This window comes from Ziziphus jujuba, chromosome 4 (assembly GCF_031755915.1).
Source record: "Ziziphus jujuba cultivar Dongzao chromosome 4, ASM3175591v1".
Lineage (NCBI taxonomy): Eukaryota > Viridiplantae > Streptophyta > Magnoliopsida > Rosales > Rhamnaceae > Ziziphus > Ziziphus jujuba.
Genome location: NC_083382.1, coordinates 10,863,326 through 10,886,650, shown reverse-complemented (window position 1 = coordinate 10,886,650; position 23,325 = coordinate 10,863,326). Strand labels below are relative to the sequence as shown.

The 23,325-nt window shown below is 32.5% G+C and overlaps 8 protein-coding genes across 11 annotated transcripts; 5 read left to right on the top strand and 3 right to left on the bottom strand.

Annotated features, from left to right (window-relative positions):
* Window positions 1-228: 228 nt before the first annotated feature.
* LOC125422165 (uncharacterized) lies at window positions 229-1,778 on the bottom strand. Its single transcript, XM_048472634.2, has one exon. The coding sequence runs from the start codon at window positions 1,278-1,280 to the stop codon at window positions 348-350; it is 933 nt and encodes a 310-aa protein (XP_048328591.1). The 5' UTR covers window positions 1,281-1,778; the 3' UTR covers window positions 229-347.
* A 1,702-nt stretch (window positions 1,779-3,480) lies between these two features.
* On the top strand, window positions 3,481-3,837 carry LOC107407821 (protein AGENET DOMAIN (AGD)-CONTAINING P1). The gene has a single exon (XM_016015133.3). The coding sequence runs from the start codon at window positions 3,481-3,483 to the stop codon at window positions 3,835-3,837; it is 357 nt and encodes a 118-aa protein (XP_015870619.3).
* Window positions 3,838-4,851: 1,014 nt separating this feature from the next.
* On the bottom strand, window positions 4,852-6,830 carry LOC107407822 (pheromone receptor transcription factor). Its single transcript, XM_016015134.4, has 2 exons — window positions 6,068-6,830; window positions 4,852-5,349 (listed from the first exon to the last, which is right to left on the bottom strand). Exon 1 carries the CDS (start codon window positions 6,546-6,548, stop codon window positions 6,111-6,113), a length of 438 nt encoding a protein of 145 aa, XP_015870620.2. The 5' UTR covers window positions 6,549-6,830; the 3' UTR covers window positions 4,852-5,349; window positions 6,068-6,110.
* A 2,303-nt stretch (window positions 6,831-9,133) lies between these two features.
* On the top strand, window positions 9,134-9,988 carry LOC107416817 (protein AGENET DOMAIN (AGD)-CONTAINING P1). Its single transcript, XM_016025354.4, has one exon. The coding sequence runs from the start codon at window positions 9,320-9,322 to the stop codon at window positions 9,761-9,763; it is 444 nt and encodes a 147-aa protein (XP_015880840.2). The 5' UTR covers window positions 9,134-9,319; the 3' UTR covers window positions 9,764-9,988.
* A 590-nt stretch (window positions 9,989-10,578) lies between these two features.
* LOC107416807 (uncharacterized membrane protein At3g27390) lies at window positions 10,579-14,713 on the bottom strand. 2 transcript variants are annotated; one of them, XM_016025342.4, is made up of 10 exons: window positions 14,453-14,711; window positions 14,003-14,111; window positions 13,715-13,907; window positions 12,679-12,815; window positions 12,316-12,604; window positions 12,079-12,185; window positions 11,732-11,888; window positions 11,457-11,652; window positions 11,129-11,369; window positions 10,579-11,016 (listed from the first exon to the last, which is right to left on the bottom strand). In XM_016025342.4, the coding sequence occupies exons 1-10, from the start codon at window positions 14,544-14,546 to the stop codon at window positions 10,776-10,778; spliced, it is 1,764 nt and encodes a 587-aa protein (XP_015880828.3). In that variant the 5' UTR covers window positions 14,547-14,711; the 3' UTR covers window positions 10,579-10,775. The 2 variants fall into 2 exon arrangements, with proteins under 2 accessions (XP_015880828.3, XP_048328643.2); XM_048472686.2 differs by having other exon boundaries at window positions 10,814-11,009; window positions 14,453-14,713.
* An 853-nt stretch (window positions 14,714-15,566) lies between these two features.
* On the top strand, window positions 15,567-17,095 carry LOC107416824 (uncharacterized protein At4g26485). Of its 2 annotated transcripts, XM_016025361.4 has the most exons (4): window positions 15,567-15,668; window positions 15,928-16,070; window positions 16,191-16,401; window positions 16,611-17,094. In XM_016025361.4, the coding sequence occupies exons 2-4, from the start codon at window positions 15,929-15,931 to the stop codon at window positions 16,906-16,908; spliced, it is 651 nt and encodes a 216-aa protein (XP_015880847.3). In that variant the 5' UTR covers window positions 15,567-15,668; window position 15,928; the 3' UTR covers window positions 16,909-17,094. The 2 variants fall into 2 exon arrangements, with proteins under 2 accessions (XP_015880847.3, XP_048327226.2); XM_048471269.2 differs by lacking the exon at window positions 15,567-15,668 and having other exon boundaries at window positions 15,786-16,070; window positions 16,611-17,095.
* Window positions 17,096-17,702: 607 nt separating this feature from the next.
* LOC132799067 (uncharacterized protein At4g26485-like) lies at window positions 17,703-18,668 on the top strand. Its single transcript, XM_060816734.1, has 3 exons — window positions 17,703-17,853; window positions 17,966-18,173; window positions 18,278-18,668. Exons 1-3 carry the CDS (start codon window positions 17,703-17,705, stop codon window positions 18,666-18,668), a joined length of 750 nt encoding a protein of 249 aa, XP_060672717.1.
* A 1,630-nt stretch (window positions 18,669-20,298) lies between these two features.
* Window positions 20,299-21,551, top strand: LOC125422056 (uncharacterized protein At4g26485). 2 transcript variants are annotated; one of them, XM_060816633.1, is made up of 3 exons: window positions 20,299-20,578; window positions 20,690-20,897; window positions 21,002-21,551. In XM_060816633.1, the coding sequence occupies exons 1-3, from the start codon at window positions 20,362-20,364 to the stop codon at window positions 21,393-21,395; spliced, it is 819 nt and encodes a 272-aa protein (XP_060672616.1). In that variant the 5' UTR covers window positions 20,299-20,361; the 3' UTR covers window positions 21,396-21,551. The 2 variants fall into 2 exon arrangements, with proteins under 2 accessions (XP_060672616.1, XP_060672617.1); XM_060816634.1 differs by having other exon boundaries at window positions 20,306-20,578; window positions 20,706-20,897.
* Window positions 21,552-23,325: the final 1,774 nt, after the last annotated feature.

Sequence of the window (23,325 nt, the reverse complement as noted above, 5' to 3'; positions counted from 1 at the left end):
ACCCTGTCCTGTAAAGCATTATTTTTTTTTCCCATTAATTTTGAGATTGAGTAATTCAAACACTTACACTAGAAAGTCTAGAATGACTATACAAAATCTAACAATTAGATACAACATAGAAATGCAATTAATTGAAACACATTAATTTTTCATAACAATACATAAAAAGTAAACCATGACTATACTAGTTTGAAATATGGATCATAAACGTGATGAATACTTAATACAACAAATTTACTTACAATTAATCTTTACAATTTTCATAGGCCTTACATGCATTGAATTGCATTCATTCATTCGTACAAAAAAGCCTTCAATATATATATATATATATATATTTCTCTTTTTCACTCAAGCTTCCAACAATGAAGAAAAAGACAGAAATCCTGAGAAGTACCATTAGAGTTGCTTCTGGTTGAATAATAAGCACTTCCTGTATCACTATCCATACCGCCATTTCCACTTCCTTCCTTATCGCTCTCCCCCTCCGGCGACCCCGGTTTGAATATAAAGAAACCGTGTCCAGTCCCCGGAGTACTAAAAAGCCAATCATGAACATCCCAGAAAACTTGAACGGGTTGCTTATTCACCATCACAGTTTGATTCCCTCTGAACTTCCATTGAAGATTCTTGATATGAATTAGAACAAGACCATCTACGCTGATCCACATTTCGGGATCTTTAGGCCCCGAAGTTGAGCTTTCAACAACAATGTCATGCTCTTTTCTCCTTTCTAAATCGAATCTAGCTCTGGTTGAAAAACATTTCTTGGCGAACACGTTTTCTTTTTTGTAGAACAGAATAGGGTCCACAAGAGCCGGTCTTGATTTTGTTCTTTTGTAAGCTTTTTTCTTGTAATCTCCCAACAAAAGAACAACCTCTTCATCACAAACAAGAGCTACGTAGAAATCGGAACATGGTTCGGGACAATTCGAAAATTTAGCAGAACGAACATCCCAGAAAACTTCTACATGGTTTCCGTCAACTTCAATGGATTTATACCCTTTTTTGCTCCAGAAATGCCATGGTTTAAGATCAATCTTGCATGAGTTATGGAACTCACCTTCTAAGCTATGGAAGGAGATACTTAGAGAATGATTCATGAGGTTCTTACACCATAAGACCGTCACCTTTCGAAAGAATCCGGCGATACTAACGGTGTAAACGCATGTTACGGTGCTCTGAGCTGTTTTCGATGTGATTGGATCCCCTGAAATTTTCTCTGCTACAGGTGATGGCTGGTTTAGAGAATGAGATCTCATAGCACGAGTAAAAGCCATTGTTTTTTGTTGTAACAAATATATTTTTTTCTTTTCCTGGAAACCTCTTTCTTGGTAACCAAAAGGAAGGGAAAGAGAGAGAGGGGACAAGTATTTTTTTTTTTTTTTTTATGCAATAAAACAATATTGCAAATTCTGAGTTTTTTTACACTATCTCCATTTGCTATATAACTAGTTTGAACAAACAAAATTCTTTGATCAAAAAAAGAAAAATCGCAAAAAAGGCTTCATATTACCTGAAAAAGACCCCTTGAAAATTTTCAATAAGACTAAAAATTTTTGGTACTTTTTTTTTTTTTTTTTCTGTGAAGAAAATATGGAGAGAACAATTATTGAGAATGAAAAACTCCGGCCCGAAATTCGTCAGCCACCATGAAAATTTGATGTTTGTGTTGCAAAGTAACAATTAGCAGGGAAGAAAATTGTGGCATTTGGTATATTTTCAAAAGAAAGGTTTGTTTTTGATGTGAAAGATTAAAAAACATGCATATGAGAAGGTTAAGAGAGATTAGTAGAGTTTGTTAATGAAAGAGGAAAAATCTCTATTCAGAGGCTATAAATTTAGTGCTTCCGAAACAGAAGGTAACCAAAGAAAAATCTACTTTGATAATGTTTAAATATATACAGCTTAATTTAACTGATTTAATTTGGTTAATCTTAATTGATCAAACGGCCTTCAAGAAGCTTTCCACGTTTCCATTTGTCATCTATCCATTTAAACAGATTACCAGCTCCAGGTGCTATATTATATATAAAGTTTAAAAATAAAATGAAACTTGCCTAAATATACATAATTTGAAACAAACTCTATTATTTGTATTGCAAATTATATAATATGCTTTCCTTCAAGTAATTTTATATTATAATGTATACACATATCAATTTTAAATTATATCAAAAATAAAAAAGAAAATAGAATAAAACTGCCCCAGAAAAGAAAAAAAAAAAAAGATTATCAGATTTGACAAGTACGACTGAAAGATAACAAAAACAGCTTTTTTCAGCATATGAAGGTTTTTTGTTACTTTATAAAAAATAAAATAAAAAAAGTTAAATCAGAAGCAGAGATGAATGGCCAAAAATATCTTATGGCTTGTGAGCTTAAGGCTAATCACTAGACCTTGCCATAACCAATAAATAAACCAGAAAGTAATATCAACCCTGATATTATATTGATCTGTTTTCATAAAACCAGATTGTACAAACATGGCTAAACTATGTATACCAAGTTGGTCCAGATTCAATCACAATAAATGTTTTTCATTGGCAAATAACTCAGATTACACATTAAAATCTTATAACGATGTTTTGAAGGGTCTTTTCTAAACCCCAATTTGCAATTGTTTTATACAACGTGACATATACAACATCACCACAATTCTATGCCATATTACAATGAAACTGTATTTTTACAGAAAACTTGTCATACTACATTTTCCTGTACTCTGCGTTGTTTCATAATTTCGTCTCTAATTTCTCTATCATCATTTTGAACGGAATTCCTGCCACCATTTTTCGATGCTAAAAAGATTTCGCTTACAAGATTGTCTGAAGCTTTGCCAGAACTGCTTCTAGATTGAGTAGCTTCACTAAATTCTTTAAGTGAGGTCTAAAGGTTGGTATGCGAGATAGGGAAGCCACAAGCCGCTGCAGTGTGACAGAAAACTGAATGATTTAGTATGCCTAGAGGATCAAGAAGGCAGATAATAGTTTGTATAGACAATAACAGCCAATGACACAAGTTAGAAACTTCATATTTAAACAAACATAAATAAACATGCCATCTAATTATAGCTTGCAACTGTTCCCTTCTGACTTTATCACTGGATGAAAATTCAGACATAAATTTCCACATAAGAATAATCAATGATTGGAAAATAGACACAAATTTCCATGCAAAGTTAAGAACATTAAGTTCTAGTAAGATACACACAGATCACCAATACAGATGAGTTGGACTTTTGCAGATGCAAGCAGGCATTAATTGTAATATCGACCTACCAGGATAAACAAAAATTTAATCCTGTGACTAAGAATTTTGCTTATGCTGGTGCCTTAAGTTCTTATCAATGGATAGGCATTAAGAAGGGTCTTTTTTTTTGCTAAGGGCTTTGTCTTGGAGGATTGGCAATGGTAGACAAGCTTTTTTTTTTTTTGGGGGGGAAGATAATTGGCTTCAAGGGGATTCTATTCAAGAATCATGGTCTCGTTTCGCAGAGGATACCAGGTCGAAGTCTGCAGGAAAGAGAAAGGTTTTGTGGTATCATACTACGCTGCTACAGTGGTCTGTCCTCTCGAAAACAACACCTACGTTGTGCGGTACAAAGATCACTTGGTGAACGATGAATCTGGGCCGTTGATTGAGAAGGTGCTCAAGGACGAGGTCAGGCCGGTCCCACCAGAGATCATCATGATCACTGATCTCGCATACCTTGACGAGGTTGATGCCTTTGACAACGACAGTTGGTGGGTGGGAAAGATTACCGGCAAGCACGGCTCAAACTACTATGTCTACTTTGAAACCACCGGGGATGAGATTGCTTACCCTCTTTCTTGACTCAGATTACAAGTTGATTGGCTAAATGGAACGTGGGTTTCTTCCAAAAAACTAATGGAAAGTGGTTTTCTTCCAAAAAAACTATCTCCGATCCGATTGCCTTGATTCTTGATCTTTTCGTGGATGATTTTCTTTTGTGCACATAAACCAAGAGAATTTCATTTCTGTTTATGTATAAGATTTGCTTCACTTTATCTTCAAAATACTTGTACTTTTATGAAGGTTAATGCAATGATCTGTTATCCAAGCCCCAAATGATTTCGTTTCTTTATTTTATTTTTTTATTTATTTGTTTATTTTTTATACTTTGTTTACTTAATCTTTATTTGTTTTAATGTGGTTCTATTCCTGCGTTTCAAAAACAGCAAGTATTTTTAATTTTTTTGGACCTCTAAATTCTCAAGCAATTTCATAAGCGACTTTGTAGAAACCACAGCAACTCCAAGTTCAGAATTTTTCTTCAATTTTAAGAAAAATGGCAAATTTAATTTAGAAACCCATTCAATACACAACTCAAAAATCAAATCAAGAGTTGGTCATTAATAGAAGCCTCTTCTGCCTGGCTCTGTTAGGATTCTTGGTCTCGATTTTGTACCTAGTTCCTTGAATTACTAACCGTCGCTCAAGTGTCTTAGTTATATTTGAATAAATTATCGGACTACTCACTCAACCGAAAGAAACCAAAACAAGTTTTTTTCATTAATTAAGCAACCGGCACCTCTTGCCTCATTAAAGCATCATGAAGAAGAGCCTGCTCAAGAAAAAAAAACACAACAAAAATGAACATACGCATAGCTCAGAAAAACAAAAAAGGCCCTTTTTTAAAAAAATTGTTGTTTTGCAGATAGAGCTCAAAATACCTCGATAATGTAGACTCAAAGAAGTTGTGTGACCGCCAAATGTAGACTCACTTATTGGCTGACAATATCGTTTACTTTATTGCTTTTAGCATACAGACTTTCTAATTAGACAGAGAAAACATATAACCTAACAAAGTACGTAACAGTAGCATAATGAACAAATAAACTAGTTTGATATTACTTAAATAGTCAAAAACACATATAAACAGGAGAAAGGGATTAGCTCTGCTAATCCATGAAAAAGAGTGAAAAAAAGAACAAATTGATACATTTCTTGTAGCACTTAGGTCTGCTTTTAAGGCATCCAGTCAGCAAACTGTAGCATTCAGCAGTGCCTCTTTCGTATAAGGCCACTGGCATGGATTTTCTGAGAGAGAAACGATCTTGTCCTCAAGCTTCACAAGCCTTTTCACAACCAAGTAGAAAGGACATCTGCCTCTGCAAATGATAGTTGTGTTGAAAGCCGGACGCCACTCTTCCTTGTGTGTTCCATTGAAGTTCATTTTTATGATCACGATTAGACAAAGAGGGACGCCACTCTTCCTTGTGCGTTCTATTAAAGTTTTTCTCAGATATATATATATATATATATATATATATTTATCACGATTAGGCACAGTGTCAGGAAAGTTTCTAGATGCACTGCATGCCACTGAACCAAAAAAAAAAAAATTTCATGAAGAAGGCTACAAGGCACAACCAAAATCAGAGCACAAATTCAAACCACACAACAAAAATGCCCCAGTAATGATACAAAGAAAATAAGTAGAGCTCAGAACATGTTACAAGAAACAAAAGCAACTTATTCCCCAACTTCTTGGTGAAAAAGCTCCAAATCATGATAATTCCATATTTTAACTGTTTAATAAGCTTTTTGTGACTTAATTGTAACATCTAATTGTAGTTTCATGATATGAGAGGGAAAAAAAAAAATGTATATATCAAAATAAGGGCAATTTTCTTTTCCTTCAAACATCACAGACCAGGTTACCAAATAAATGGCATTAGCATAATGTAAACATATAAGAGCTACCATTTACCCAAAGTACATATACCAACTTCTGTATTACAAATATAAGAAATACAAAAGATTGAAAATTTTTCAAAGTCTTCTACACAACCCACAAATATGACATTTGACCTTCAATTGATTTTTTTTTTTTTTCCATTGACTTCTTATTTACCGAAATGAGACCAAAATAAGATTTATTTATTTATTTATTTTTACTTTTTTTTATTTTTAATTTTTTTAATTTTTTTTTAAAGTCATCTTCTGGATGAATTCGAATCCGTAGATGCAAAGAACATATTCGATTAAATTAAAAATTGAAAAAAACAAAAATCAAAATCACAAACGAAAAAGCATTTACAGGTCAACGAGAGTTGATCTCTGCGTGCGACAACCCTAACTCATCAAGCAAAGAGACCGCGTACGAACTCAAATTCGGTGGCCCTAACCCTACAATTCACCATCTCTAATCGTTCCTCTAATTGGCTCTTTAACTCGATCATCTCCTCGATGCTCTTACAATCATCAATGTTGTCCACATTCATCAAGCTGCTATGATCCGCATCGTCATTGTTGTTGTCCGACCCAGAGGAGGATTGTTCAGAATCGGAATTGGTGGATATCAGGGAGTCGCGAACGACGTCGTCAAAGGAAGGAGATCCGTGGGTGTATGGCACACCGGCCTCAGAAATCACCAAAACGGCGATCCGGCAACCAGTAAGGGAGGAGAGCTTTTGAGCTTTTTTGAAGAGTCCGTTTCTCCTCTTCGAGAATCTCACCAACCGATACTGTTCGTTCTCGATTTTCTCCATCGAAATAATCTTCCGCTTTCCCAATCCCATCTTGATCTCTCTGCGGCCAAATATCAGGTCAGTTCACGGGCGGCTATATCTAGGAAGAAGAAGAAGAGCTTCAATTTGTAATATTTAAACAGATATTTTTAATAAACGACAAAAAGAAAAAAAAAAAAAAAAAAACTCTGTAAAGAGAGTAAAGGAGTCGAAAAGGCTTTGTCAAGACTGTTTGGACTTCAAGAAAGTGAAGGAAAAAGCAATAAAAGAGGAAAGAAAATTCAAACGAAAGTGAGAGAAAAATATTTTGGATGCATTTCTCAGCGTGAACTTCAGCTATATATATATATATATATTTATATATAGATGGAAGTGGAACTAACAAACCGACGAAGTTAACAAACAAAACTGTGCCAACAAATAAAACTACACCAGTCAAAACTGACGTAATTAAAATGAGCTGATGTGGCAAATCACTAATGGCACAAATAAGCTGATATCTAACCAGATCAAAGTGACCGTTGGACCCGGATTTTCCTAATTTACCCTCTTTCCTGCGTCTAAACTTCTCTTTTGTCTTTTTCCTTATTATATTTTTCAAACAAAATTATTTTTCAAAATAAACATTTAATTTCTAAAAATACCAAAAAAAAACAAAAAAAACAAGAATTAATGTATTGATTAGGTAGATCTAATATAAAAATTCAACTAATAATTACTATTATTTATTTATTACTTCAATTGGTAGGGTAGCTGATACAACAATATAATTAACATAATAGGTACCAATATAATTTAACAGAATAGCTTTTTTTTTTTTTTTCTTAATATGGATTATTAGTTTTTTTTTAAAAAAAATTTAATTGAAATAAAAGCGATTAATAATCTAAATTTTATCATTGATCCACTGAAAATCATTACCTATGACAAAATGGCAACAACGCTGATATTTTATTTTTTTTGGCACATAATAGTTATACATTTATTTTTTTATATGGAATTTCATTTTATAGAAGATTAAATTTAAATAAAGTCAATTAATAATATAATGAAAAAATGTCATTATTGGTCCACCGAAAATCAATTAATTAATACCATTACTATAGAAACTAAAGCATATTCCTTCTCCTCTGTTCATACCATGTTCATGTATTTCTTGCCCTCTTCCTTGTATGCTTGCATCACAAAGCTACCAGCCATGTTTTAAGCACACTGTATAGTCGGTTTTCACCCATCATGTTATATAGTCCATGCACTATATATATATATATCCATCAAATACTCAATTTTACTACATATTTGATTATTATATAAATAAATATATGAATTATATAAATAAAAAAAGAAGTGAAAGAAAAGAAGGAAGGAAAAAAAAAAGAAATAAGGATTAACTATTGAATAAGTGAAAAAGAAGGAAAAAAAAGAAGTTATTTACATATTAAATGATGGTCCATTACAAAAGTTCCCCTTTAGGTTTGTTCCAAATTTTTGTGTCAAAAAAAAAAAAAAAAAAAAAAGGTGCCCCCCAATTTTAAATTTCCTTTGTAAAGTTTTTTTTTTTTTTAAATGAATTACTTTCTTCATTTATGAAAGTAAAATGAAGAAAAAAAAAATAAAATTACAAAGTATAACTGTCTATTTTCATTTGTTGTAAATGAACCTACTTTCAATCATGTCCTTAAAAATTCTCTTGCATCCACTCAGCCTGTAGAAACCTTCCACGTTCTCAACATTCCCACTTTCCTCATCTTTATCATATGTGTGCTGGTCTTCGCATTGTGCTCATCATCTCGCCAGCTTGCTCAGCTTATCAACGTGCTCAGCTAGCCAATGTGCTCAACATGCCAGTGTGCTCTGCTTATCAATGTGCTCAACTAGCCAATGTGCTCAACTAGCCAATGTGCTCAGCTTACCAATGTGCTCAACTAGCCAATGTGCTCAGCTTACCAATGTGCTCAACTCTTCTCCAAATTATTCCCAAAACGTTATGTATATTTCAATTTCCCTCTACATTTTCTAGAAGAAATGTCTCTCCTAAATTTTAGCATAATGTTAAATTACTTTGTTCATAAAATTACTTAATATACAAAACTATATATATATATATATATATATATATAAATCATAATTGTTTCTTGAGCAAAATGATAAAAGAAAAAAGAGAAATAATATTTTGTGTGCTATCTTTGAGCTGGTAATCTTGACAAATAATAATAATAATAATAATAATAATACTAAATAAAAGTAAATTGTAATTTATACATACTGTTTCTATAAGTTACTAATTTAAATATTAGTTAGTTGTCAAGTTTTAACAAAAACAAATTAAAGAGGGTCAATTTGATATGTATACAATAACTAAAATTTTTTTAAAAAAAAAAAATATAAAGGGATAATTTTGTAATTTTATGCAAAAAGTTAAATAAAACCCCAAAAAAAAAAAGGAAGATAAACTTTACCAGAAGTGGGAATGAGCTGTGCTGTGATTCTACATTACGATTTCACCCCTGAAAAAAAAAAACAAAAAATCTATGATTTCCAATTTCAATTCCAATTTGGAAAAGGAAAGGATCTTCCATTCAAGTCAAACTCTCAACGGCTATAAATATGTGAACCCCAGCCAGCTTTTTCCCATTCTTTTCCAAAGCCTAAACCAAATCCAACTTTTATCAAAATAATTTCTTAGTCTCCAAGTTTTGATAATTTTTTTTTTGTTTTGAGGGTTTTTCCATCTCTGAAATCTCTCAAACTCTCAAAGGCCATCTCTCTCTTCTGTTCCACTCACTCTGTTTCTTTTGCATTCGCAAGAAAACTCATCGTCAATGGCGTTTACCAGAGGAGAAGAGGTCGAAGTCTGCAGCAAAGAGGATGGGTTTCTTGGTTCATACTACGCAGCTACCATCGTCTCCCGTCTCGATAACGGCATGTACATCGTGAAGTACAAAGATCTGTTGGAGAACGATGAATCTAGACCGTTGGTCGAGACGGTGTTCAAGCACGAGGTCAGGCCGGTGCCGCCGGAGATCGTGTCCGCCGCCGCTTTCGCATACCTTGACAAGGTGGATGCTTTCGCCAACGACGGTTGGTGGGTCGGAAAGATTACTGCCAAACAAGGGTCCGACTACTATGTCTACTTCGAAACCACAGGGGATGAGATTGCTTACCCTGTTTCTCATTTGAGGTTTCATCTTGATTGGCGCTTTGGCAAGTGGATTTCTTCCAAGAAATCTCTACTTCTCCGATCATCTGCTTCGCCTTCTTCTTGAATTCTGGATCTTTTTACTTGTTTATTTCTACAATCAAACCAAGAAAGTTTGGTTTTTAACTTTTTTTTTTTTTTTTTTTTTGGGTTATGTTTAAGTTGCCGTACTTTAATACGTTGAAAATACCTTTTTTGTACTTTTAATCATAGTAATATTAAATGTAGTTATATGTAGTTATATTATTATCCATGACCAAATTGAATTCATCTTGATTTACTGATGGTTTTATTTTTTATTTGTTTATTATTATTATTATTATTATTATTATTATTTGTTTTGATGAGATTCATCCACTGGAAATTTTCTCTGCTACAGGTGATGGCTGGTTTAGAGAATGAGATCTCTTAGAAAGAGTAAAAGCCATTGTTTTTTGTTGTAATATATATATATATATATATATATTTTTTTTTTTTCCCCCCTTGTCCTGCAAACCTTGTTCTTGGTAACCAAAAGGTGGAGAAGAGAAAAAGGGACAAATACAATTTTTTATATGCAATAAAACAACATTGCATATTTTGAGTTTCAATGAATTTGTTTTATATTGTCTCCAGAGACATTTGCTATGTAACTTGTTTGAACAAACAAAAAATCTTTGGTCACAAAAATAATTGCAAAAAAGCTTCGTATTACCTGAAAAAACCACCTTGAAATTTCTCAATGAGACATAAATTTGGGATGTTTGATGTTTGTGTAGCAAAGTAAAGAGCAGGGGAAAAAAAAATTATGGCAATTGCATTTTTTTTTTTTGGTTTGGGGGGTAAACAAAGGTTGTGTTTGATGAGACAGATAAAAACATGCATATACGTCGGATTACCAAGTTGGCCCAGATTCAATCACAGCAAATGTTTTTCATTGGTAAATAAGTCGGATTACACATCAAAATCTTCAAACTATGTTTGAAGGTTCTTTTCTAAACCCCAACTTGCAATCTTTTTATACAATGTAAACATATACAAACATCCCCACTATTCCATATCGTAATTACCATGAAAGTGTAACTTTTACAAAAAGCTTGTCATACTCCATTTTCCATGTCAATTGTACTGTATTCCGCTTTGTTCACAGTCTCCTCTCTAACTCCTCTATCATCATTTTGAACGGAATTCCTGCCACCATTTTTCGCTGCAAAGATTTCACCTACATGATTGTCTGAAGCTTTTGCCTCAACTGCTTCTACATATAATAACTTCAATAAATTCTTAAACCGACGTCTGAAGGTTGGTATACGAGATAGGGAAGCCACAAGACCCTGCAATCTGACAGGAAACTGAATGATTTAGTATGCCTAGAGGATCAAGGAGGCAGATAATGGTGTCTAGTCAAGAATAAACAACACAAGTTAAAAATTTCATACATAGATAAATATACCTTCTAATTATAGCCTGCAACTGAGCCCTTCTTACGTTATCACTAGACGAAAATTCAGTGCTATCCCACTCCTCAGGATTATCATTTTTACATTTCATAAACAGTTCTATGAGACAGATCTCTTCCTTCTCGTCCAATTGAAATGCCTTTAATTGCTCTTTCATGATCAATAAGGGCCCAATGAACCACTCAAAAACTTTATCCCTTGGCGCATTTGTCCTTGTCAGTTCCACATCATCAGCTTTTGGATTCAAATACGAACAGTCATGATTGGTAAACAGAGAAATTCATACGAAGTTAACAACATATGTTCGAGTAAGATACAGACATATCACCAATCCAGATGAGTTGGACTTTGCTGATGCAAGCAGACATTGTAATATCGACCAAGCAGGCAGTTTAATGCCCAACTTCTTACAATCACCCTTCAGAATGCATTCTTCAATGTCTTTGAGATCTATCATCCCATTATGGATGAGTATCCTGCCATTTACCTTGCAGGATTTAAATAGCCAGTCCCATACCTGAAATTAAATCCAATATAATTGTATACATGCGCACATACATTGAATGTTGAAGCATGGTATATTGCTTGATCCTTACCTGCATTGGTTTATACTGCTGGACTGCCCATTTCAAGGTTCCTGACTGTTGTGAGACAAGTTTTGAAATGTGTGAAGCTTGTCTCTTATTCTTCAAATCGTTGTTGTCTAGCATTTTAGTGATAAGGCTGGAGATCATTTTTCTACGGTAAATGGGCCTGGCTGTCGCAAGGATATATCATATCAAAACCAATGGAGACACACATAAACATTTACTTTGTCATGAATAAAAATATGGGATATATTTTCAAAATCCTCTATTTCTTTCTGTCAATAAAACATTCAATTTTCACCCATTAAACTGTTATGATATAAGGAAAAATATGATAAAAGAGTCCCATGACGTACCTTGGCAGGCAGGATCCCTCTCTCAAGTAGAGTAAATCGTTTACATATTCATCAAACATCGAAATCACCGCAATAATGTAGGAAAGTCCCATAAGCAGTGAGTCTTCCTGAAAATTTTAATGCGTCTCTAAATAAAACTTCAAGCCAACACCAAAAAGGAACTATCTACATTTCAAATACCTTTCAAACTTAAAACCCAAACTCAATAAATGATGAGAAAGGCAACTTCTGGCAGACCTGGTGAACAACAATGCCACTGTATAGTCCCAAGAAGAAGCTGGAGATAACAGCACCTATAACAGCTCCAATGACAGCTAAAGGCCATAACATGATGGCAAGACCAGCAAATGGAACGCATACAGTCTCCAAGAATGGACCTTCCCTGCCAATTAAGTCTTCTAAAAGCCTCTTCCAACCTTTGAACAGCATGTATGGGCTTTTCCACAAGGAAACTGCTGTAATGAAAAGGACATCCACTGGAACACCAACCAGGCACGCCAACAAACAGCTCGGCAATCTTGCTAACCTAGTAAGGACAAGAAGGACAATTCCAAATTAGACGCTCATAAGAAACAAAATATCAAAACAAAGGTTTCATACTTTATGTCCATGGGCTTTGCATCTGCAGGTATCTTCTCAATTAGATCATCCATGTAGGAAAAGTACGAGTGAAAGCAAAAATCTGTAAAATCTTGCACCACCGTGAGGCTTCCTTTGATAGTGGACCAACAACCATCCTGATAATTCAGAAATTAAGAAAACCAAATTATTTGGGGTGACTTAATTACTGTCTACCACATCACCACTTATAAAGGCATAGATAACAGAAGAAATTAACTTATCAAGAGTGCTGAAAATGATATTGACGATCATAACAAGTATGTTCATATCATAAACATTTAATTACTCTTTTACGAGAAAGCTAGTGAAGAAAATTCAAGTTCTCAAAGATATGAAGTTTACTAATCAGATTGGAGACTCATGCTCCACGTAAAATTCCAAATTGAACCTTGTTTTAAAGGATAATCTCCACATATATATATATATACATCTAAAGAAATTGTCAGAATATCCATTACAACCATAGATGATGTCAGTAGCACTGTATCAAGTATAAATACATCAAGAAATTTTCTAAGTTCCTTATTACTTTTCTTGCACAAATGCAGGTCTCTACGTATATCTCTTTATATATTATCTCTGTTTTGCTTTAACTACGTTAACTAGTTAATGATGGAAAGAACATGAAAACAGCACAAGGATAGTCTGATAAGACTGTTCTTCTAGAAATGCTTTATGGCATACGTAATGTTTCTGCAGCTGTTCTTATGAGAATTATGCAAAAAGAGGTTCTTCCAACGCAAGTATTAGAAAAAAAAAACATGGTCTAATTGAGTTGAATAAGCTCAGAGAAAATAGAACAAAGAGTGAAACCTAACTTAAGTTTGGAAAGTTGGAAGAAAGAAACATGTCCAAGATTGACCACAACTAGGAATAACCAATGTCACATTTCTTTCTATAAAATACAACTTTACAAAACAGAGGAGTTTAATGCTACAACTAAATGCAGGAAAAGATAAATTTATACAGAAAAACACTAACTTGCAAACAAAGTAAAGGACAGAAAGAAGCATACTGCAAAACAGTGGTAGAATTTGTCACTGAAATTTTCTCCAGAAGACTCAAATGTTGCAATAAGAGGAGTAAAAATGCCATATCCCACTCCACCCAAAAGGCTACCAACAATTCCAAGAAGCGGCCAAAGGACGAGAGGCAGTGGCAGTGATAACAGTACCAGAATCTTCAGAACCAGTCCAAGCTTCTTGCTTCTGAGATTACAGGGTGGACATCAGAGCTGGACAAAGATGATAATATAAACAAAATCCTAGACTAAATGAACACCAGAAAAATTGAAATGCCATACCTTGCCATACAGTAATAAGTCCAAATACAATGTGCAGGCCAAAGCCCAATTATGACAGCTGAATTCCCAACCAAAGTGATTCCTACTGCAACTGGTCCGATTAGGGCAGCTGTTTACAACAGTCACATATATATAATCACTATATATTCAGAAATATGAAAAGCCCATCAATTCCCTTTTGACTCCATATGTATGAAATACATACCATCTATATATATACATCCTAAAACCATAACCATTAACATTATTTGTATAATAAGAGACTAGTTTCCATTAATTCAATCTAACAAAAACCAAAAAACCCAAATGGGTTTCATCGCCAACTTAGTAATACTAAATTGGGTTTTTGTTTGAAATCATAATATATGCTTTGCAAAATGAGAAATATTGAAGAGCAGAGGAGCTTTAGAAAAACCATGCAAAGAAAAGAAGCACATGTGGGTACGGTACCTTTGAGTAGGCCAAGGGTAAGGAGCAGTGAAAAGAAGGGCAAGAAGGCGATGAAGCTCCATAGCTTGGCCGCAAATCCCATGGGAACCTCCATGACTGACGACACTCAGTCAGATAGGTAATTTTGGGAACAAGTCCAGGTTAAAAATGGAATTAAACTTGCTGGGTTTTAGGCAGTACATGGGAGAGAAAGCGAGAAATAGAGACCTGTTTTGGCCTCTTTCCCTGAATCATTTTGTTTTTGGCTTTACAAAATGCGGGACAGTGTCACTGCGAGTGAGACCTTTGAGAAGTGGGGTTTACGTGGCTACAGATCACGGATCGCGTGGACACGTGGCGATTGGAAAGTCATGAAGCGTGATACTCCAGCGAAAGCAAATCTCGACAGGAACAGCACCGTTCTCTCTTTTTGCGTCATCACGTTTTCTTCTTCTTTTCTTTTCTTTTCTTTTTTTTTTTTTTTTTTTTGGCGGGAACTGCCTTCATGGTGATAAATCCACTTTTTAAATTTTTTTTTATTGTTTTTGGGATTTTTTTGTGAATGTATTTGGAAACTTGTTTATTAATTATTATTATTATTATATAATATTTATACCTTTGTATCATGCCAAATCAAAAGCAAATAAATAAATAAATGAGTATTGTTATGTGTTATGGGCGATTATTACCATAGTAGTGGTTCAATATTTATATGTTTTTTATATATATATGAGATTTATTTTTATATAGATTATTTTTATATAAAATATATATATATGGTAATAGTCATTAATAGCAAATATCATTTTTCTAAATAAATACATACATATTATAAATAAAATGATAGATTATTACACCATGTCATTCATCTATCAATTGCTTATGGATGTTGCATGTGGAGTAACATTGTGCAACAAATCTAAAAGAATAGATAACAAAATGAACTTCTATATCAAGTTTTAAACCATGGAATGCCAAAATAAATAATAATAATAATAATAATAATAATAAATAAATAGTCAGCAATACTTTATTTGATTCCTAGTAAATATGAACAAGGTAAACATGCCAATATTCTTATTCTTTAACTCCTCCAAAGCAGCCCAAAAGTGAAGATTTCTACCCGATAGGCCCCTTTTTTTTTTTGGTAAAGGCCCCCCTTTTTCTTTATGTAGAACCACAATTAAATGATCAGAATCTAATTCAAGCGTTGCTTTCTAGATAATCTCTATTTCAGGTAATTTGTACCCATTTTCTTTTTACTAGATTGAAACTATTCCTCGATGTAATTAAGGTTCTAGTTGTTGCAAATAATTACATACTGCTTGGCATTCTGTGTCAGAAAAAAAAAAAATTTAGTCAATTCACAAAATTCCCTTTCACTTTCATGAGTATATATGAATTCATAAACAAACAAATATATGCATATCATACAAAAGTGTGAATATATATATATACATATATATAAATATAGTATTTAACAAAATGGATAACAGCATGGAAGAGAAATGGATAAAACACTACAGCAGCAGGCAGAAGATACTTTTGGTTGGAGAAGGGGATTTCTCATTTTCTGCATGTTTAGCTACTGCTTTTGGCTCTGCAACCAACATGGTTGCTACTTCTCTCGATAGTAAAGGTGCATTATTAAAAATTACATGTAATCTAACACTTGCCCCATCGTATGATTTTTGTATAGATTGATTTCGACCATATATATTAATATATCATTATTTTATATTTTATTTTGACGTTTTAGATGCTTTGTTTAAGAAATACCGGTCGAAGAGAAGCTACCAAAAACACTTGAAAGAATTAGAGAATAGGGGGTGTTTAGTATTGCATGAAGTGGACGCAAAAAACATGAACCAACATCCAATCCTCAAATCCATGAAATTTGATATTATCATTTACAACTTTCCACATGCAGGACATTTTAGAGTGAGTGAGGGCAACAAATTTGTCATTTTGTAAGTCTCTCTCTCAAAATATATATATATATAAATATATACATATATATATATATATATATATTTTTTTTTTTTTCATTTTTTATAAATCAAATTTATATATAAAAGTTAATTTGGAATATAATTAAATATGATTTTTTAGTTAATTATTTATTTATTGTTTTTTTTTTTTTTGGGGGGGGGGGGGGGGGGGGGGGGGGGGGTGTTAGGTTGCACAAGAAATTGCTGAAAGCATTCTTTGAAAATGCAAGGGAGATGCTGAATGAAGGTGGTGAAGTGCATGTTGCACACAGGGATGATCACCCCTACAAAAAATGGAAGTTGGAAGAGGTTGGTTCAGAAGCAGGTTTATGTTTGAAAGAGAAAGTGGTATTTTCCAAGTCTGACTATCCAGGCTACAACAATGTCAGAGGCGGTCTCATCAGAAGCAGCCAAACCTTTCCCCTCAAAGAATGCTTCACTTTCAAATTTTGTCTCGGACACAAAATTCAAATTTCCATTTCCTAATATCTGGTTTTACATTTTGGAAATTACGCGCTTCATTAACCATCTCATATATATCAAAAATTAATTATATGTACATCCCTATTTCAATTTAGCTGAAATGAACGAATTATGAAGATATATATATAAACATGTACTTGCTGATCTCGGTTGCAAAGAATGTTGTATAAATTTGATATATCTTTCTAATAAACAATAAATAAAAACAGAGGACTCAAATGCATGGAAGTTCTTGATAATATATAATCCAAAGCCAGAACTACAGTCTACACCTGCCGGCTAAGGAAACTGGTTAGGCTAAAACTTATGCAATTCCTTCTGTCGTGATTAGTGAAGCTTTTAAGTGTGATTATTTTTTATGTCATTCAGAGCCGCAAATGAGATAATCAAAAGCCTTTCTGATTGCAAAAACTCTGTTTTAAATGTATATTGCTTAAAACAGAATCCGAAGTGTTCAGCAATAGCTAGTCTTATTGCTGTTTTAAATGCATATGCTTAAAAATTGCTGTTCAATTTCGCTTGTTTTAATTACCCAGTGCAATGTATATATCCTGGAATTCCTATAATTTATAATAAATAATAGTATTTTTTTTGGAAATTTGAAACATCAAACTAGATGCATGCCTTTTTAGTTTTTCTAAGATCACTGGCCTCCTCGATATATGATACGTTATGGAAATTTAATAAATGATCAACCATTAATATACAATATTAATTAAATCCTGTTCTTTTCAGTATTTAAAAGTGAACAAATTCTGCAGACAAAACAAGATACTAATTATATTTTATATTTAAGAATGGCTACGAAAAAAGAGAGATGGATAAAACACTACAGAAGCTCTCAGAAAATACTATTGGTTGGTGAGGGTAATTTCTCATTTTCTTCATGTTTAGCTAGAGCTTTTGGCTCTGCAACTAACATGGTTGCAACTTCTTTTGATGATAAAGGTACATATCATTAATTATGTTAATTTCAATTTAATTTGTAAGCAAGTACTGAACAATTTGAGATTTAATTGTTTTTATAAGCTCTGATAATTTTATGTTAATCAATCTCAAGAGACTTTGTTGAGGAGGTATTGGATAAACTGCGCATCGTATTTGGAGGACTTGAAAGAAAGAGGGTGTTTGGTGTTACATGAAGTAAACGTACATGACATGAACCAACATCCAACATTAAAATCCATCAAATTTGATGTTATCATCTTCAACTTCCCTCATGCAGGCCATGTAAGCTGGTTAAAAGAAAGCGACAAATTACTTATCGAGTAAGTTACTTATTTTCACTCAATTATTTTTTAGATTTCTTAATGATTCTTTGAATTTAGTTTTGTTTTAATTTGTGATGTACATTTTAAAAAAATTTGAGTAGGAGGCATAGGCATTTGGTGAGGGCGTTTTTTGAAAGTGCGAGTGAGTTGTTGAAAGAAGATGGTGAAGTTCATATAACACATAGGGATGACGATCCATATAGACAATGGAAACTGGAGGAGCTTTGTGAAACTGCTGGTTTTTGTTTGAAAGAGAAAGTAGAATTCAATAAGAAGGACTACCCTGGCTATATCAATAAGAGGGGCGGCAATATCAACGGCAATGTTACGTTTCCTCTCAATGACTGCAGCTTCACATTTAAATTTTGTCTGCAAAAATCTGGTTCCTCATTGACTTCTAATGATGATGATGGATATCATATGATTAGTGAAGCTATTGTTAATGAAGTGAATGGTATTTTAGCTGAATTGGGGGTTGAAAGTTTGGACTAAATTAGGTGGCCCATATGTATGAGATATGGGTTTGGTTTTATATATATATATATATATATATCTACCTGATAAATGATATATCCAAACCTCGGAGGAGTAGAAGGTTAGAGTTCTCCTGTACTTTGATTTAAGGTTGATTCAGAATATATTGTGAGAGTTGAATTTGAAGAAACCCAATTTTATTTTGTTATGTGTTGGTTTAGACATATGAACAATAAATAAATAAATAAAATAAAATAAAAGAGGGAAAACTGAACCTGGATTAGATATCAAGCAGTACGAAATGACAGTGTGTTTTAAGTAAAATAAGAGTTTAAGTGCGCTGCTTTTCTTTTTGCTTCAGTATTTTTTTTGCATATTTTTACATGAATAATTAAATATTATGATAACCTAATAATTAAATATGCTTTTGATTTTGAGTTCGAAGGTATTTTGATTACCCCAAACAAAAGAAAAAAAAAAAGAAAAAGAAAAAAGACCTATGGGATTGAATTTAAATGATTATCCAATTCCTAATATGGATACTTGTTTGAAATTACATATTAATCCTTTAGTTTTTAATAATATATAGCAAATGTACTTAGAGAAAATTTTAGAGGAGATATGCAAAAATTATGTCCACTTGTTTATATAAATTTGAATTAAGATTATTAATTGAGTTATGCTATAGCAGTAACTTTATTTACTAAATAATCTGACATATTAATGGTCGAAAAAATGATAAGAGTCATCTGAATATGGGTAAGTGCCTTCACAGAAAAAAAAAAAAAAAATGGTAAGTGCAATTTTTAAAGGGGCATATAAACTAGAAAAATAGTATCACAACAGTTGATATTCAAACAATCTACAATAAGTGTATTTGTAAGTTTGGTTTAGCAGTAAAACCTGCGTAACCATCAGATTTAAAATTCAAAGTTTGATGCAGGTAAAAATCGCTATTAGGAAAAGAAAAATCCAATCATTACCAAGCATAATTAATTTGAAGCTTTATAAATCTATAGATTTTGCTTAGACAGAATCATAGGTGAATGTTTTTGGGACTTGTTTATTAACTATTATTATTATATAATATCTATATCTTTGTACAGCGTCAAACCGAAAAAAAATAAAATAAAATAAAATGCATGCCTATTATGAATGATGTGATAGATTATTACACCAAGTCATTCATATCTAACGGTTGCTTATGGATGTTGCTTATGGAATAATATTGTGCAACAAATCTAAAAGAATAGATAACAAAATGAACTTCTGTATCAAGTTTTAAACTATGGAATGCCAAAAAAAAAATAATAATAATAAGTAAATAATGAGAGCGATGTTTTATTTGATTCCTAGGGAATAGGAACAAAGTAAACATGCCAATATTCTGATTCTTTAACTCCTCCAAAGCAGCCCAAAAGTGAAGATTTCTACCCCATAGCCCCCTTTTTCTTTATCTAGAACCACAATTAAATGATCAGAATCTAATTCAAGCCTTGCTTTCTAGGTAATCTATATTCCAAGTAATTTGTATCCCATTTTCTTTTTACTAGATTGAAACTATTCCTCCATGTAATTAAGGTTCTAGTTGTTGGAAATAATTACATATTGCTTAGCATTCTGAGTCAGAAAAAAAAAAATTCAATCAATTCACAAAATTCTCTTTCACTTTCATGAGTATATATGAATTCATAAACAAATTACAAAATATATGTATATATCATATAAAAAGTGTGAATATATATCCATATATATAAATATAGTATTTAAAAAAATGGATAACAATATGGAAGAGAAATGGATAAAACACTATAGCAGCTGGCAGAAGATGCTTTTGGTTGGGGAAGGGAATTTCTCATTTTCTTCATGTTTAGCTAGAGCTTTTGGCTCTGCAACTAACATGGTTGCGACTTCTTTTGATGATAAAGGTACTTATCATTAATTATGTTAATTTCAATTCAATTTGTAAGCAAGTACTGAACAATTTGTGATTAAATTATTTTTATAAGCTCTGATAATTTTATGTTAATCAATTTCAGTGACTTTGTTGAGGAGGTATGGGATAAACTGCGCATCGTATTTGGAGGACTTGGAAGAGAGAGGGTGTTTGGTGTTACATGAAGTGGATGTACATGACATGAACCAACATCCAACATTAAAATCCATGAAATTTGATGTTATCATCTTCAACTTCCCTCATGCAGGCCATGTAAGCTGGTTAAAAGAAAGAGACGAATTACTTATCGTGTAAGTTACTTATTTTCACTCAATTATTTTTTAGATTTCTTAATGATCCTTTGAATTTAGTTTTGTTTTAACTTGTGATGTACATTTGAAAAAATTTTGAGTAGGAGGCATAGGCATTTGGTGAGGGCTTTTTTTGAAAGTGCGAGTGAGTTGTTGAAAGAAGATGGTGAAGTTCATATAACACATAGGGATGACGATCCATATAGACAATGGAAACTGGAGGAGCTTTGTGAAACTGCTGGTTTTTGTTTGAAAGAGAAAGTAGAATTCAATAAGAAGGACTACCCTGGCTATATCAATAAGAGGGGCGGCAATATCAACGGCAATGTTACGTTTCCTCTCAAGGACTGCAGCTTCACATTTAAATTTTATCTGCAAGAATCTGGTTCCTCATTGACTTCTAATGATGATGATGGATATCATAAGGCTAGTGAAGCTATTGCTAATGAACTGAGTGGCATTTTAGCTGAATTGGGTTCAAAGTTTGGACTCAATTAGGTGGCCCATTATGTATGAGAAATGGGTTTGGTTTCTAAATGATATATCCAAACCTCGGAGGAGTAGAAGGTTAGAGTTCTCCTGTACTTTGATTTAAGGTTGATTCAGAATATACTGTGAGAGTTGAATTTGAAGAAACCCAATTTTATTTTGTTATATGTTGGATTACATATCAAATAGTACGAAATGATTGTGTGTTTTAAATGCTTTTCTTCCGTATAATATTTGTTGCAAAATAAGAGTTTAAGTGCCCTTTTCTTTTTGCTCCCAGTATTTTTGCATCTTTTTTATATGAATAATTAAGTATTATGATTACCCAATAACTAAATATGCTTTCGATTTTGAGTTCGAAGGTATTTTGATTACCCCAAGCAAAAGAGAGAGAGAGAGAGAGAGAGAGAGAGAGAGAGAGAGAGAGAGAGAGAGAAAAAGACGTATGGGATTGAATTTAAATGATTATCCAATACCTAATATAGATACTTGTTTGAAATTACATATTAATCCTTTAGTTTTTAATAATATAGCAATTGTACTTAGAGAAAATTTTAGAGGAGATATGCCAAAATTATGTCCACTCGTTTATATATATTTGAATTAAGATTATTAATTGAGTTATGCTTATGCTATAGCAGTAACTTTATTTACTAAATAATCTGACATATTAATGGTCGAAAAAAAACGATAAGAGTCATCTGAATATGGGTAAGTGCCTTCACAGAAAAAAAAAAAAAAAAAAAGAAGGTAAGTGCAATTTTAAACGGGCATATAAACTAGAAAAATAATATCAAATAAGTTGATATTCAAAGAATCTATAAGTAAGTGAATTTGTTAGTTTGGTTTAGCAATAAAGTCTGGGAGTAACCATCAGATTTAGAATTCAGAGTTTGATGTGGATGAAAATCGCTATTGGGAAAAGAAAAATCCAACCACTACTAAGCATAATTAATTTAAAGCTTTATAAATTTATAGGTTTTGCTTAGACAAAATCATAGGAATTAGTACCAGCACCGGCCAACCAGTAAAATGAAGTTATTTTATACAATTATCGTGATTGTGCATTAGATCTCACATTGCATTATTAATTGTATGAGCTTCTAGCTAGATAATTTATTCATTAATGAAATGAGAGGACAAATTTCATCTCTCATTTCATTAAAATATATATATATATATATATATGCTAATTAATTATAAGTAAATAAAATAATTGTTTATCTAATTTAATGTGATTGTTGTAAGAAAAATTTTCTTTATTTTTTAGCCAAACTTCAAACAAATGCTTTGTACTTTTAAGTCTAAAAGTACCATATTAATTAGCGTTCATAAAATTCAAAAGTATGTATTTAGCAGTAGTTAGTACTTCAAAAATATTATAAAATTCTTCCAAGACCCCACCATTTGTTAAATCTTAATTGTAAAATGAGACGCAACTATGCCATATTAACAACAAATTTATTTAATTTTTCAGAAAAAAACAAATTTATTTATTTATTTTTGGAGCCAACATGTTGGTAGTTTGTTAAATTGGCCATAAGAGTATAAAATTCAGAAAAGTTTCTCAAAGTTCAAAGAAAACAATAATTAAAAAGACTCAACTTAGACAACATTTTTTATTATATAATAAATTCTTGTTTGTTTTGGGTCATCAAATTCTTTGATTTTGATTTACGCAAATACCCTTCTTTTGTACGAACTTACAAATTGGAGGGAGGAGGCCAAAGAAGGCTTAGGCATTGGGAGTGGAGCACATCGTTCTGCCAACGTTTCCATAAATTTCATGTCGCTTTTCTTTTGCTTCTGACCTTTTTCAATCTCAATGCCTGCAAAACCTGTAATTACCAAAAACGAATTGCATGTAAGACCTTTTGATTTTGTATTAAAGTATTGAAAATAAGAACACATACATGCATATGATATTAAAATGAAAACT